Raw genomic sequence first — 14,403 nt, forward strand, 5'->3', positions numbered from 1 at the left:
TAATCCACAGCGTGCACGTGGGAGTGTTGAAGATGTGTGTAACCTGCAATGGACAAAACTAAAAGAATGGAAATATAACAGGTTGAAAAAGAGGAGCCATATGGAAGAAGCAAAAGAAGAACAACATGCTGTAAACAAAAACATGTGTTGCCTCCCGTCTACTCAGGTGCCACCACTCATGTGAAGGTTCCTGTTCTTGTGAACGCTCCTGACCCAGACAATTTCCTGCTGTGTTCTCCATAAATTAGATACAAATTTGGAAAAATGTCCGGATTTGGGGGATATTTTTTTGAGAGTTCCTGCATAAAACAGCTAATTTATTTAACCCATACAAAAAAGGCAAACAATTACCGTTTTTGTTTTTTTTTAAATAAAACAATCGATTTAACAACAGTCAAACCTAAGGTTGGAGAAAAGCCAAACAAAGTGTTGCAGGAAATACAAGATTAAAGTGGTAAATTGATGTTGTCTGACATAATATGATGGGGGGGACGTACTGAAGTTTTTGTTAGCCGAGCCTCCAGGAGGTCACTGTACCCCTTCAAGAAGTAGCCCTGCACTTTATGCCTCAGCTGTGCCACAACTTGTCATTTTTACCCTTCCATTTACATATGGATTAAACTTGCAAAATATAAAATGGTAATGTGTTCGCTTTATAGATGCTGTTAGGTGGGAATTTGATTTTCCGACAGAGCCAAGCTAGCTTACGCGAATAAACGCTAACAAGCTGCTAGCTGAAACTGCATGCACCGTAACAGTAGTATCAAACATCTCATTTAACTTTCAGCAAGAAAGGGGGGGGGGAAAGAGCATACTACCCAAAATATAAAACTTTTGCTGAGTTCTGCCAGTGGTGCTTCTGCTGTGTCATCTAATGGACCAATGAGACGACAGACTCTGGGCTGTTCCACCACCTCTGGCCTGGTTTATTTCCAGACTGTAAAAGGATATGGTCCCCCCTACACCCCCCCTATGCCATCTAGTAACTTCAGCTCACTGAACCGTCTAAACCCTTGCGAGTAATATGTCTACTCTCCTGTAAAATCCAGACAAAAAGCCAGACATGCTCCAGGCAAGGAGGGAAGGTGCCTTGCCCGCAGGCGAGGCGTTAAACAGAAGGCCCCACACATGCTCCCGTCACCGCTATCACGGCTTCCACTTTTATGGCGTTTATCGCTGCTATCTGTCTGCCTGCTCGCAGCCATGACATCACCCACATTTCAGACGGTTTAATCTGGAATGGCAAAAAATAGAAACAGGATCCGAGTTATGTAAATGTTTGTTCTACACTCCAAGTTTTCCCATGATGTAAATCGTTTGGCATCTCTGCTATGAGTAATTTATTTTACAGAAAGACAGCATCACAGCAAATACCTCTCCCTACCGCTCCACAAAAATATTGCGCTTCACATCCTCCACCATCCAGACACCTCTGGAAGCTTACACTCTATATTTTATGCCACCATTTGACATGCTGTCTTACAGCACAGGAAAGACTCAACAGATGACTGAGCACAGAGCCCAAATTAACAGCAAGAGTGGACAGGGAACCGGGGGGGGGGTTCACCTTCATAAAAGCCGGGCGGAAGGATGTGTCCCATCTGACTTTTTAGAGTTGTGGGAGGGGAACGGAAGGTCCCCAGATGGCTGGAGCGTACCTGTGTCATGTCATCTACCACATGGTGTGAGCGACTGCAGATAAGAAGACACAGTGTCATTTACATTGAGAGAGCAAACAGTGACACTTCAGTGACACTGAAAAAACAATTGTGTCAAACAGGTGGAAAAGACTAATGTTGGAGATCATGAACACATTGTTAAAAAAGGATGGGACCTGTTGCATAGACTCATTAGGGTTTTTCTCTGTTACAATCAAAAATAGCCAAGTACAATTTCCCCATTTAATTTAATCTTTGACTCTTATTGTAGTTCTAAACAGGAAATTGTAGTTATAGTTTTTTTTGGTTGATATTTACTTGCTATTGTCAGGGTTTAGGGAGCAGGTGGACCCATAAATGCAGAAGCAAGGCAGGAGCAAAGTAAACCAACAAATAGGTGTCCTTTATTAAAAGGTTTTACAAAAACAAAAACAGAAAAGCACCAATCAAAAGAAAACACTAAAAGCATATGGAGATAAATCAGTCTCATCAGATTTCAAAATTTTAAAGCCTTTGAGATTCTAGCACCTCATGCTGGTTTGATGCCGTGGCCGGTCTAGTAGCGTAGCTGACAGTATGGCGTTGTTCACCTGACGTCACATGACCAGTGCCACATGACCTGATTGGTCGGAGGTTTGGTTCGATGTGAGATAATCTTTTCCTGGTATGCCGGATGATTAATCTGAATTGTTGCAACTGAATATTAGCAGTTGAATATTATACTTTGATAATTGGAATACTGAAATTCAGCGTCAAAAAATGCAAATGCATAATTTCAACGTAGAAAAATTCAGTGCTAGAAATTCAAAGGCTTCAAAATCTGATGGGACCGATTTACTTCCATAAAAGCAAGAACAACTCGAGGGCTCTGTTGGTGGATGACATGAAAGGTGTCGGTGAAATGTAACCACGTAAGACGAAGGGACTCACGGAGACTTATATACACAGGGGCCGGGTTGATCGAACCCAGGTGAAACACATGAGGAACAGGTGCTAACTATCACATCAAAACAGGACAAAGACAGGAAGTCAAGGCCGAGACACACGAGGAGCAAAGACTTCAAAATAAAACAGGAAACACAGAACTCAGAATGAAACAACTGATCACAAATCCAAACACAAGGAAACACAGGAAAAAGTCCACAAACCAAAATGTCCACAAACAGATCCAAAACAACACAATACAAAATGCTCTTCATCCAAGAGGCAATGTCCAGAGAGTCCTGACAGCTATCACATGTAGTATCATGTGTTTGATGGTGAGCATCAGTAACAACTCTATCTAGCTTTATGATTCATTGCTGTTTATCTTTTATGTTCAGATGTAAATATGAAGTTTTAATGAGTGCATTTAAAAAAACACTTCACTTCCTTTATGTGATATTTCAAAATATGAAAATGTCCATATAGGTCAATTGACATTCACTGGAACACCCCAGCAGTCATTTACTGTCATTTCAAAAATTGTGAAGCAAATTTATTTATTCTTGCATGACTTCCAAACATTACACTGGGAAGATTTATAATCAGTTTTCACGAAATGTCTCAGTGTGACCAGGTGCAAAGTCAAGACGTCCAATTTAACTCAAATATGTTGGTCAAGCTCGTATATCCATGTTTTTATTGATTTAAACCCACGTCAGTGTGGTAGATTGTGAAAAAAGTCACAAAACATTTGTAAGTTGGTGCTTTATGTCATCTATGGGATTGATTGATGGTAACATGTCTTGAAGATTCACCCTTTAAACCTTAGCTTGTTAGAGAAGGGGAAGTGTAGCTGGATTAGCTCTCCCTGGATGCTCAGCTGAGAGGAGGCAGACAGGTTGGTAATCACAGTAAAGGATGGAGAAGATCTGGGTATTGGAGCCTGGCTGTATTATGTGAGGAATGTGTGCTGCCTCACCTGCTGTAGGCTCCATGTCTGTCCCCATGTGCTGTGATGTAATGAAGGAGCACGTGTAAAATGTTACCCGGCTGAGCGACAGGTCAGGACAAGATGAATATCCCATGAGTGGAGGGGCACAGAGAGCAGCCTGACTGCAGGTCATTTCTGTCATTGAAGAGACTTTAATTAACCAGACTGAAAGTAACTGCTGTTGTCACTTTGGTGTTCGACACACACTTTGATTTCTGTCTCTCAATGACAGTGGAAGTTCTCAAATTGTTACTTTAGACTTTGAAAGTCAAAGTATTAAGTGTTATCAGGAAAAATACCTAAAGTAAAAGTACTCATGATACTTAGTGATCCTTTATGGAATTAGACTTTTGTATGATTCAAATTATTACAATAGCCATTGATGCATTTATGTGTAAGCAACATTTTATTTGTGAATAATTCAAAGTGCTTGATATTCGTTTAATTTATTTAATCTATATTCATCACATAAAAATCATCATAAAATGATGACATGCAAAATAATAGAAAAGGTGGTGGTTGAGTTTGTGTTTACAGTACATCCACACGGACAAGTGCTGAAATGCTATGGTTGTGCCAAAGACTGTGTTTGCTCACACATAACAACATTATAAGTGTGTGGTACAGTGGGGTCCAGGAGGGGCAACATTTTACCTCCCTGTATCTATGTCAAGCACATTTGTGGAGATGAAAATAAACCTGGACCTCAACAAGCAACTCAAACTATTGCCTGGATGATGAGCTTTCCATATATCAGATAAGATAAGATAAGATAAGATAAAATAAAATAAGAGTAGATAAGACAATCCTTTATTAGTCCCATAGTGGGGGAATTTGCAATATTACAGCGGCAAGAGTCAAAATATGCATTGCTAAGTAATAAGTAACGTGCAATACTTAAGTTTGGGGATAATAATACTTAAGTGTAAGGAGAATAAGATATATAGAAAAATATTAATGGAATTAAAACTAATATGTACAGTGTAAAAACAGTACAAATCTGTGCAATGTGAGGATCTGACATTGAATGGATCGCACACAAACCCTTGTATTACAAAGTCAGAATGAATATAGAACAGCAAATTTGGTTAAAATTGGAAATATTGTCTTGGTGTAGATTGTATTTGTAGGCAGCACATTCCTGTGTGGACAAAGCAGAAAATGATGTGACGGATCCAACGTGTGGCCGCATGGTTAAATGTGTCCAAGTGGGGGGATATTGCCATCTAGTGGTTGAAGTTGGATTTCAACAGTCAGTCCCACTTTTAAATTCACGATACCAGGATTTGTATTTGGACCTGCACCAAACTGCACACACACGTAAATACCAGTCCCTTAAATACACAATTACCTTTGCAAATACACACAACTCAATGCATGCAGTTTAACACCTCATTCATGTGACTCAGATTTGAGACCTCAGTGCTGTGTGGGTCCTCCTCTATTTTTTCTCTTCGTATAACTGCTAACAGCTATGTAATAAAACGAGAAAATTTAAGTAATGATTATATTAGCATAGCAGGAACTAAAAATGTTTTATGATTTAAAGTGGACTATCGTCCCTTCGATAGCTCAGTTGGTAGAGCGGAGGACTGTAGTGGCTGTTGCTGAAATCCTTAGGTCGCTGGTTCAAATCCGGCTCGAAGGAGACCTGTTTTTCTTTATGTCCGTCACGACAACAACTATGAACGATCTTTGCTGTTTTACAACACATGTAGCGTCAGGGTCGTTGTTCCAGTAGTTAGCATATTTAGCCTCGCTCATGCTAAGAGTTAGGTTTAGGGTAACTTGAAAGTTCAATGGAAAGGTAGAATTGATTTTAATTTCTTGTGTTTCAGGTGACAGGGGTTATTTGAAGAGCTTTCTTCTCTGCAGTAGCTTTATTAAACAAAAATGAGATAAAACTTAAAATTTTAATAAATCATAGCTGGCTTCAATTCACTCCCAGATTATTTTAGGCCAGGAAGGATCATAGTTGTTGTCGTGACGGACATAAAGAAAAACAGGTCTCCTCGAGCCGGATTCGAACCAGCGACATAAGGATTTCAACATCAGCCACTAGAGTCCTCCACTCATTTGATTGGATGCTTACAAAGTAAGTCCAGGCCAGCATTGAATCAATATTTGGTGTCCACAGTTGTCACGATTTAGCCTGTCTCCTTGTGTAATCCTTCACTGACTCCATAAGCATATTTCTTTGTGATGGATAATAATCTGAACATCAGAAGTGCCTTACCACGGTTGTACATCTTGTATACTTAAACTAATAAATGTCTGCATGTAAATACCTCCAACATGGACCCACGGTGCAGCTTTGAGTTCGTTTTTTTACCCTGGTGTTATCTGTGACCTTTAACCAGGAGCTACTGTCAGTCAGCCATGTTTGAGCCATCATGGACACATATTTGTCTTTTATTCAATGATAAATGTTCACAAAGAAACTGCAGTAAACTAAACTGAGAGGTTGAGGCTTCTTTTTGAAAGGCGGTAGGAGTTTGGTCCCGCTAAGTGATTTTCAGCTCAGCACATGGCGAAGTCTATTTTAACAAAGTGCTGTCTCTGTGTACAATAGACTTCTGCCCCGTCCCACTATCTCTAATGAGGTATTTGTTTAACCTTTGAATTTGTTGACCCATCTGCCTTTACATGTCGTTGGCACAACACTTTATCCTCCTCAGGTTTTTCCTCAGAGCCTCTCAAGAGTGTTTTCTCAGACAGACAGGTGCTGTTTAACTGGCCTAGTTAGCGTTAAACTTACTTCCCTGAGGTATGACACACAGGAATGAACATTAAATGATAATCCTCGAATTTTGTGGATGTTTTGACTTGCGTCGCAAGAGCTACAGTAGATTCATTCCAAAGTCTGGCTGCCTTCTGGTCCAAAAAATGAAATCTCTATAGTTGGTGTATCAGAGCACTGAGCTCTGTTTGAAGAGGGGTTGAAGGGATTCCTCCAACTCTACATTAACTTCTGTCAGCCACAAACACCCTAAATGGACATAAGTATTAGCAAGTAGAAGCAGGACTCACAGCATCACTCAAGCAATTGTTTCACATTCCGCTTCAAATTTTATTTTTTATCCAAACATATAGATGAAAAAATTTATGTTCGAAAACATATGATATAAAATCATTTAAGATGTCATATGATTTCAGCACAAACACAACATTTCAGAGTAAAGTTTATGTTACATCATTAAAAAGATTTGATATGAAAATGGCTGAGGTAGAAATGTGGTAATAATAACTAAATTAGAAGCAGTTTAAAGGGACAACACAAGTGTACATAGGAAATAATCGAATGCACAGTGGCATAGGGCAGTGGATATACAGGAGGCAAGTTCAACACCTAACAATTACTGTATAGAAACACACTGTACACTGTGTGGCCACTTTATTAACTACACTCATACAATCTAATGAAATCCACAGAAAAAGCGTTGCAACATATTCATCCTTTACAAAGATTTAAATTACCAGGTTCAGTATAAAGTATTGATTACATACATTTATTTGAGGTCATAGTTAGTGGACTTAATTCTATTAATATTCTGACCCCATTATCTTGTATCTAATATACATTACAAACAACTCAAAGTTAAACTGTTGAGTTCCCCATTACTGCAAACCAGACTTTAATATACAGTTAAATTCATACATCGCTGACAGTGTCAATGAAAAGTGAACATTAGAATCTTTGTAAAGGAAACATTCACAATGATGCTGTTGGATAAAATGATGCTTAGTCAACAGGGGGAAAAGTAATATTGCATCTTCAAATCAAGCATCTATTAAATCAAATATATTGTTTCGATTTTCATTGAAATTCCCAATTGTAAAACAATAAGAAGAAGAGTTGGATAGGCATTTACTCATGTCGGACACGCTTCCTCGGTGATGCTGGAGGATCCAGGGAGAAGGCAGTGGGGGAGCCGGGACGGGACTCTGGGATGTACTCCGACTGATACTTGTCAATGTAAGGTTTGGCCACATTCCATACCTGAGTTGAAAATATAAACATACAATTAAAATGTTTCCATTTAATCTCATTACCGGTGGACCAGCCTGTACATTGACATTGATTTTATAGTCAGACTTGCCTTCTGGTCAAGTAGGAGACGGTGAACGGCTTCGATGTCAGGAGACATGAACCTGTCTTTGATCCACGGCCTGTTCATGACAAAAGAACAGACAGGAGGAAAACGTCAGAAGTGGAACAGTGGATAAATATTAACCATCCTGAACAGTATCTCTGTGGAGTGAAAGCTTGTGTACCACATCTGTTTGACTTACTTGACCACACTGCGCACGAGGTCATAGACCTTCTCCAGTGGAGTGGTGGTACGAAGTGGGCGGAGGAACTCGATACCCTGACAGGCTGCCAGAAGCTCTATGGCAAGAACTAATCACAGAGAATATCAATTAATTTAGAAGAAATAATCTCCATATTTTTACTTAAATCACCAGAAAATATCACATAAATTAGATGTGTCCCTGTAGAGCTGTTAAACCACTTAATGCATCAAAACTCACAATGCTACAACAATAACAATATAGATCCACTTCCATGTTTAAAAGTCAGAGACAGACACTGAAGGCTTAACTATTACATGCAACAACTGGTGTTTTTGACTGTGTCTGTTCTAGTGAACAATTCAGAGATTAGTCATGTATGTATTGTTCTTAACTTTAACGTTTGAAACCTGTGGTTTGATGGTTAACCACGGTTTCCACTCGCTGAGCTTTAGTTTACCACCATGCAAATGTTTGCTGATGCAACTCTATCCAGGTCAGTGTACACTGGCCCTGATTCTAGACACCATACCTTTGCACTGGTGACAGAATCATCAGGAGCTGCTCTCTGAGCCTCTTGATACCAGAAACAGTTTTCAAGTCAGGATTTTAAAACGTATTTAAAATTGGGTTGTTTTTGGATAAATTAAAAAATATGTTATTACTCATACACAGCAACTGAATGACGCACAAATTGTGAGTTACTGTTCTGAAGTCATGACTCATGTATAACAAAACTTTATTGACTGATAATTAGTTGATTTCCATGTCCAATATTTCACTGAAGGCAAATAGTGCCTACTATTGTTGATAAAATTGTATTGTGTATCAATATGAACTGATACTATTTATTTGTGCCTCGAAGTAACACACAATTACTCCAATGGAAACGGTGTTAGTATTGATATTAATCAACCATTAATGACATGTATTTAAAAAAGAAATAATCAACCTTGCTCCACATGCTCGATGACCCTCAGGGACTTCCTGGCAGCCCAGCCTCCCATAGACACATGGTCCTCTGTGGCAGCACTGGTGGACAAGGAGTCCACAGAAGATGGATGACACAAAACCTTATTCTCTGAAACTGGACACAGGATAAAGAGATACATTTTGTTAATGTCAGTAGAATTTGACATAAATATGGTTAAATATAATGTTAAAATGATAAAAATACTCTTTTTTTTGGTCAAATTATGCCAACTGAAATTCATGTTCAATATAAGAACCTCTTTAAGTCTCAGATTATTTATTTTTTAATTTGAAATTAATAAAATAGCGACATAGAATGTACTTTACTCATGCTACTCATGCTCTACTTCATGTAATGTTTTTGCAGACCGACCCAGTGATGCAGCGGTGCAGTGGGCAATCATGAATCCTGAGTTGAGTCCCCCCTCATTGACGAGGAAGGCCGGCAGCTCGCTCAGGGAGGGGTTACACAACCTCTCGATCCTCCGCTCACTGATAGACGCCAGCTCATGGACTGCAATGGCCAAAAAGTCTAGAGCCTAAGAGAAAAGAGTAGAGCAGTGAAAGAGAGGAGAACAAAATCTACAGCAAATACAACAAAACTTTTGTTTGATGAGTCACAAACCTTTGCTGGATATTCTCCATGGAAATTTCCACCTGAAATGGTCTCACCTCTTTCCGCAAACACCATCTTGTACAGTTGTTAAGAAAATGACACCACAAACTGATATCTAGTGAAATCCAACACACACTTTGTGGCAGAACCTATAATGTGTTGTTGATAATTGTTTGGAGTGCAGTGACTACAGTGGCACGTTTAAATTCACGTAACAGACTTCCTGTTTGCAGGTCAGAGGTGGATACAGGGTTGTCAGTGGCACTGTTGATTTCGGTATTGATGATGTTCTGGACAAATTTGATTGTGTCATTGACGATTCCATGAACCTGTGGACAGAAAGAGAGGGCTATGCTCAAGATATGAACAAACAACCTGTTTGAATTTAAATCCCTCTGGAACAAACTTCCCTCGAAGTTACCTGTGGACAGCATCGCATGGTGTAGGCATCCTGGACTCTGTCGCAGAAACGGTGGCTCTCTGGAAAAAAACACCACCAGATGACAAACATTAAATACCACATGTTTATTAATTTATTAACACCTTGTGCATTTGACCCACCCAAAGCTGTGAGTTGTAGTATGGTGGAGGACTATAGAGTTCTCCAGCTATGTAACAAGAACCTTGATCAAGGGCAGCGGGAGCAACATTCCTCATAGATGTAGGAGGCCGGTCAGGCCCCCTGACAAACGCAGAGATAATGTCCAACCTTGACACAGTGTGGCCCTGTAACCTTTAGACATGTCCTAACACGTGACCTGCTGGCTGTGAAGGCGCAGAGCCACTGCTGCACCGGTTTTAAAGAGTGTAATGATAATGATGCGCGACTACTATATCATGCTCAGTCCTCTGACCTGCAATTTCGGATGGATGGTGATCAGAGTCCAGCAGCGAGCGGAAGCGCTGGGCCACCTCTATCTGTCCGGGGTGAGGCCGCAGCATGTGGATGTCTGTGTGGGAGGAAACAAAAAATGGAAAAAAATGATAAAGGATTGACAAAAGGGAGGATCTTCCATTTCAAGGAAAATGCTTCTGTAGCTTGGAGAGGATGCTGCTCACCACTGTCAAAAGCCTTGGTGGTTCCCTTTAGCACCTCCAGGGTGAGGGCGGCGATGATGTCAGCCTGACGGGCGATCGCGAGGGCTCGCTCCATGGCCTCCGCCCCCAGAGACGTGATCATCTGGGTCCCGTTGATCAGCGCAAGTCCCTGTGATGGAAAAGAAAAGCATTGTCCCCCTTTCTATAACAATATCATAATGTGTAATTGCCATGTAACCACTGTTCATATTCTTCTAAATTCTGTACCGGAGGGAAAACACAAAGGATTCCCGATGAACCCTGGATTGATTTTCTTAAGTAATCAGTTCCAAACAAATAGGAGAGTGTGCGGTTGGCTTTAAACATTACCTCTTTAGGCCTCAGTGATATTGGCTTCAGTCCATGGGCCTCCAGGACCTGGCCAAAGATGAAAGAGAAAAAACATTGTGAAATGTCGAGGGTCATCAAAAGTTAAACATGTTTTCCTCTTGGCCTTTGTGACCTGTTACTCTCACAAGCAAAACACAATTTTTACAACTATGACAAACTCATCCTCATCTTACATATTTGGCATCTGCCCATCCGCTCTTTGGAGACCACATTTTACCCTCTCCCATCAGCCCCAGAGCCAGATGAGAGAGTGGTGCCAGGTCTCCGCTAGCACCCACTGTTCCCTTCTCTGGGACAAAGGAGAGGCAGGAAGCTGAGTGGGGAAAAGTAAGATTCATAAGAAGAGTCGCGTAACAGTCAGATTCTCCAATACAGTTCCATAAAGCCAGTAATCAGTAGTATATATCAGTTAACAGTAGCTAATAGATAGTTCAGGTCATCTGAGGTCAAGGGAGATAGGTGGGTCCGAGTGAGGCTCACCGTTAAAGGCTTGGATCATTTGATGAAGGGTTTCCAGAGAGATCCCACTGTACCCTTTGGCCAGGACATTGATCCTGAGAGCGAGCAGCATGCGGGTTCTCTCTGGGCTCAGTGGGTTCCCCACACCTGCACACCAGAGCAGATCAATACTGAAGTATGTACAGAAGAAAATCCTAATATACCTGTCGTCCAGTCTGGAGCTCTGGAGGTCTTGCAAATGATATGCGCTGAACAAGAAAGTGAGCCTCATAGAGACTGTTATTACCTGCTGAGTGTGAACGCACCAAGTTCTCCTGCAGCTCCCTAGAGGAAAAAAATTGATCGGCCTTAAATCAGCACATAAAAAAAGGGCTGACTTTTTAATAGTTGACAAAGAAAACAAATGATCAAATATTGTCTTTACTTGAGCTTGTGGACAGGAATGACAGTTCGGGCAAATTTTCCAAATCCTGTTGTGATTCCATAGACAACTGATGGCACAGACAGAAATACAGAGAACTGAAAACATGTAATAATTTCTTGGTGGAGACTGTAGTGGTGCAGCAGATGGTTAAAACTATTTTTAAAGCACTCATTTTCTTTGCAGACGGAAATTGAAGGTCTTTATTCTGAAATTGATCTCAACCTTTGTTTTCTTTGACAATGCGGTCCAAAAGGTCTCTGGCTTGCACAACTTTTTTCTCTGCCTCTGGAGTCAGCTGCAAATGTCAGTAAAGAGAATGATTACACTGAGTAAAAAATTGTCCAATTGGACCCGGCAAAAATGCAAGTTGTTGATAATTACCTTTATCTTGTACATTCCCTTGCCTAGGTTGACCAAATCTGTGGATGTCAGGCTGTTGCCATCCAGGGAGAGATACTATATACAAGAAGATGCATGTTATATAGACGTAGGCAATATAACATTTTAGCAGAAGATGGTTATAACGAACACTTACGGCTTCAGGTTCTCTGTATGCTGCTGTACTGTATCACATCGTTTGATCAAGGATAACATTCAGTTAAACACAGTTTTGCCCTACATTGAAAATAAGGGAAATTAAATTACACAGAAATGATAAATCTCCATTATTCAATAGAGACTTGGATTCCATTAAAAAGTCGGTGTTCCCCAGAACAAAACAAATTAAATAAAATGAAAAACCAAAATCCAACAGTTTTTAATACCAATCTACAGTATATGTACCCAATAATAACTATATGGCACAAATTCACAAGTTTGAGGATACAGATGAGAAACTCCAGCCTCACACGGGATAAAATCAGGAGACATGGTGTCCCCGTCTATCGCTGGAAGAACAAGAAAATCATACAAGTGATACGTAATCCCTCTTAATCTTTAATTTAGTAATTTAACGTTCTTATCGTCAGCATGTCACCAATAATGCGCAATTACGCACAAATTACGCACAGCCAATGTCATAATATTAGGGGCTTGTGCATTACTTAATTCATGCATTCGGTCATTCTGTCATTACCCAGCTCGACAAAGTCGTTATCCTCCAGTACATCCTCGATGGTGTCATCCGCATCCAGCAAACCCGAACTCTGGCACCTCCGCGCCACGAACCCAGTGTCCTTCACCGCCGTGATGCCGCCGTTGTCCGGTTTGTTCTTAATGTAACGTTTAAGCGCCTCGTGTCCGAGCCACCTGATGGTGTTGGAGGTATCCCGGCATGGCACTGCCAGCCACTCATCGCGGATGTGCACAGTAAAACGAGGCATTGCGCATCAGCGGGACTCTGTTGCACTGAGCGCTGTTTGTCGCTCTGCAGGCCATCACTTTCAGCCGCACACAGCGGTGCCACCAATCACACGCACCGCTGGAGAGTCCCGCCTCGCCGGTGCACACCTCCAGGGGACCACTGACCTCCAGGGGCCAGTCACACGGATGTTTGGACACACTGACCTCGATGCGTTCAGGTGACGCAACGACAAAAAACATCAAAGAGTTTAAAAAGAAACAACAACAACCTTACAGCAAGTGTAACAAAATAACTAATAATTGTTTATTGCCAACAAGATCAAGTATCTATGTATTTGCTTGTGGTGATGGAAAAAATTATTTACATCGACTTCTATTTATCTAAGTTTCAGATGACATCTTAGCATTTGCACATTATAAAAGGTTGGTTCTAATCCAACACACTTAAAAAAAGAGGAAGAGATGTGAAAATGAAGACACTGAATGGTCAGACTCTGAGAGACATTCAGCCCTGGATTTCCACTGGGACGTCCCATAGCTTAACAACAGGCAAAAGGGCCACCAGACTGATGGGCCAGTGAGGAATGTATGGATTTTTTGGATGGTAACAGATGCGGCGGCCCGTTCGATGGTCCACAAACACTTACTGGTGCTCTGCTGGAGGAGGTGAGGAGACTTCAGAGAGTTCACAGATAAGAAGACTGATGCAGAGGCTGCTCTGTTCCTACCTGAGGCGCAGGGACGTGCACAGACATTTTGGGGGGCAGGGGCTCAAGTGAGAAAAAGGGCACTTCTCATAATTATTTATTTGAAAAAAAATGTTTTAAAACCAAAAGCGTTAAATATAGTGGTCACATCTCTGACTGACTTAACAATTTATTTTAATACCCTCACACACTTGTTAAATACTGAACAGTAGTAGAATGAATAGTTATTAGATTAGGAGCCTACAATAACAATTATGCAGTTTAAAGCAGGACACTAAAGGCAAAAACATTGCTTATCGTGAACTGGTCAATTTTCAGATTTTGGTCTATTTTACTGTCTTCTTTCACTCTAATGGAAAGTAAACTTCCAAAAATACACATTTACATGGTGTTTATTTTACCCTCTGTCTGTTTAGTAGCAAGACGCAAGTTATATATTTGTTTTTGTCTTGAGGCTAATTAGCTGTAAACTGTAAACTCGAGGCACAGGTAAGTCCTTTGATTATCACCACTCCCCTCCACACGAACAAGGAAAATTTGACTGTATCAAGGTGGCCCGGTCTGGCCCCCCTTAGCAGCGGCCCTGCAGTGAGGTGCGTCACTCTGCGCTGGTCAACAACAGATTATTA

At 40.8% G+C, this 14,403-nt stretch overlaps 1 protein-coding gene and 1 non-coding gene across 3 annotated transcripts; one reads left to right on the forward strand and one right to left on the reverse strand.

The window, feature by feature from the left end:
• Positions 1–5,134: 5,134 nt before the first annotated feature.
• trnay-gua (transfer RNA tyrosine (anticodon GUA)) lies at positions 5,135–5,221 on the forward strand. The gene is given in 2 exon segments: positions 5,135–5,171; positions 5,186–5,221. It is a non-coding gene; the product is annotated as a tRNA-Tyr (tRNA).
• A 1,398-nt stretch (positions 5,222–6,619) lies between these two features.
• On the reverse strand, positions 6,620–13,168 carry hal (histidine ammonia-lyase). Of its 2 annotated transcripts, XM_053427717.1 has the most exons (20): positions 12,841–13,168; positions 12,592–12,652; positions 12,301–12,328; positions 12,147–12,221; positions 11,988–12,060; positions 11,766–11,832; positions 11,628–11,665; positions 11,363–11,488; positions 11,056–11,195; positions 10,862–10,909; positions 10,514–10,661; positions 10,309–10,404; positions 9,876–9,934; positions 9,703–9,783; positions 9,464–9,529; positions 9,212–9,377; positions 8,819–8,953; positions 7,867–7,975; positions 7,674–7,743; positions 6,620–7,573 (listed from the first exon to the last, which is right to left on the reverse strand). In XM_053427717.1, exons 1-20 carry the CDS (start codon positions 13,085–13,087, stop codon positions 7,442–7,444), a joined length of 1,965 nt encoding a protein of 654 aa, XP_053283692.1. In that variant the 5' UTR covers positions 13,088–13,168; the 3' UTR covers positions 6,620–7,441. The 2 variants fall into 2 exon arrangements, with proteins under 2 accessions (XP_053283692.1, XP_053283693.1); XM_053427718.1 differs by lacking the exon at positions 12,592–12,652 and having other exon boundaries at positions 12,301–12,380; positions 12,841–12,966.
• Positions 13,169–14,403: the final 1,235 nt, after the last annotated feature.

The sequence above is a fragment of the Pleuronectes platessa genome, chromosome 7, assembly GCF_947347685.1.
Source record: "Pleuronectes platessa chromosome 7, fPlePla1.1, whole genome shotgun sequence".
Lineage (NCBI taxonomy): Eukaryota > Metazoa > Chordata > Actinopteri > Pleuronectiformes > Pleuronectidae > Pleuronectes > Pleuronectes platessa.

Bases quoted from the DNA above. Each gene is read 5' to 3' on its own strand.
- hal (XM_053427717.1), bottom strand. From the start codon at position 13,087: ATGCCTCGTTTTACTGTGCACATCCGCGATGAGTGGCTGGCAGTGCCA. The intron at 11,666-11,765 runs GTAAAGACAATA...TTTTTCCTCTAG, and splicing joins ATTCCTGTCCACAAGCTCAA to GGAGCTGCAGGAGAACTTGG. The intron at 7,744-7,866 runs GTAAGTCAAACA...TGTCATGAACAG, and splicing joins CTCGTGCGCAGTGTGGTCAA to GCCGTGGATCAAAGACAGGT.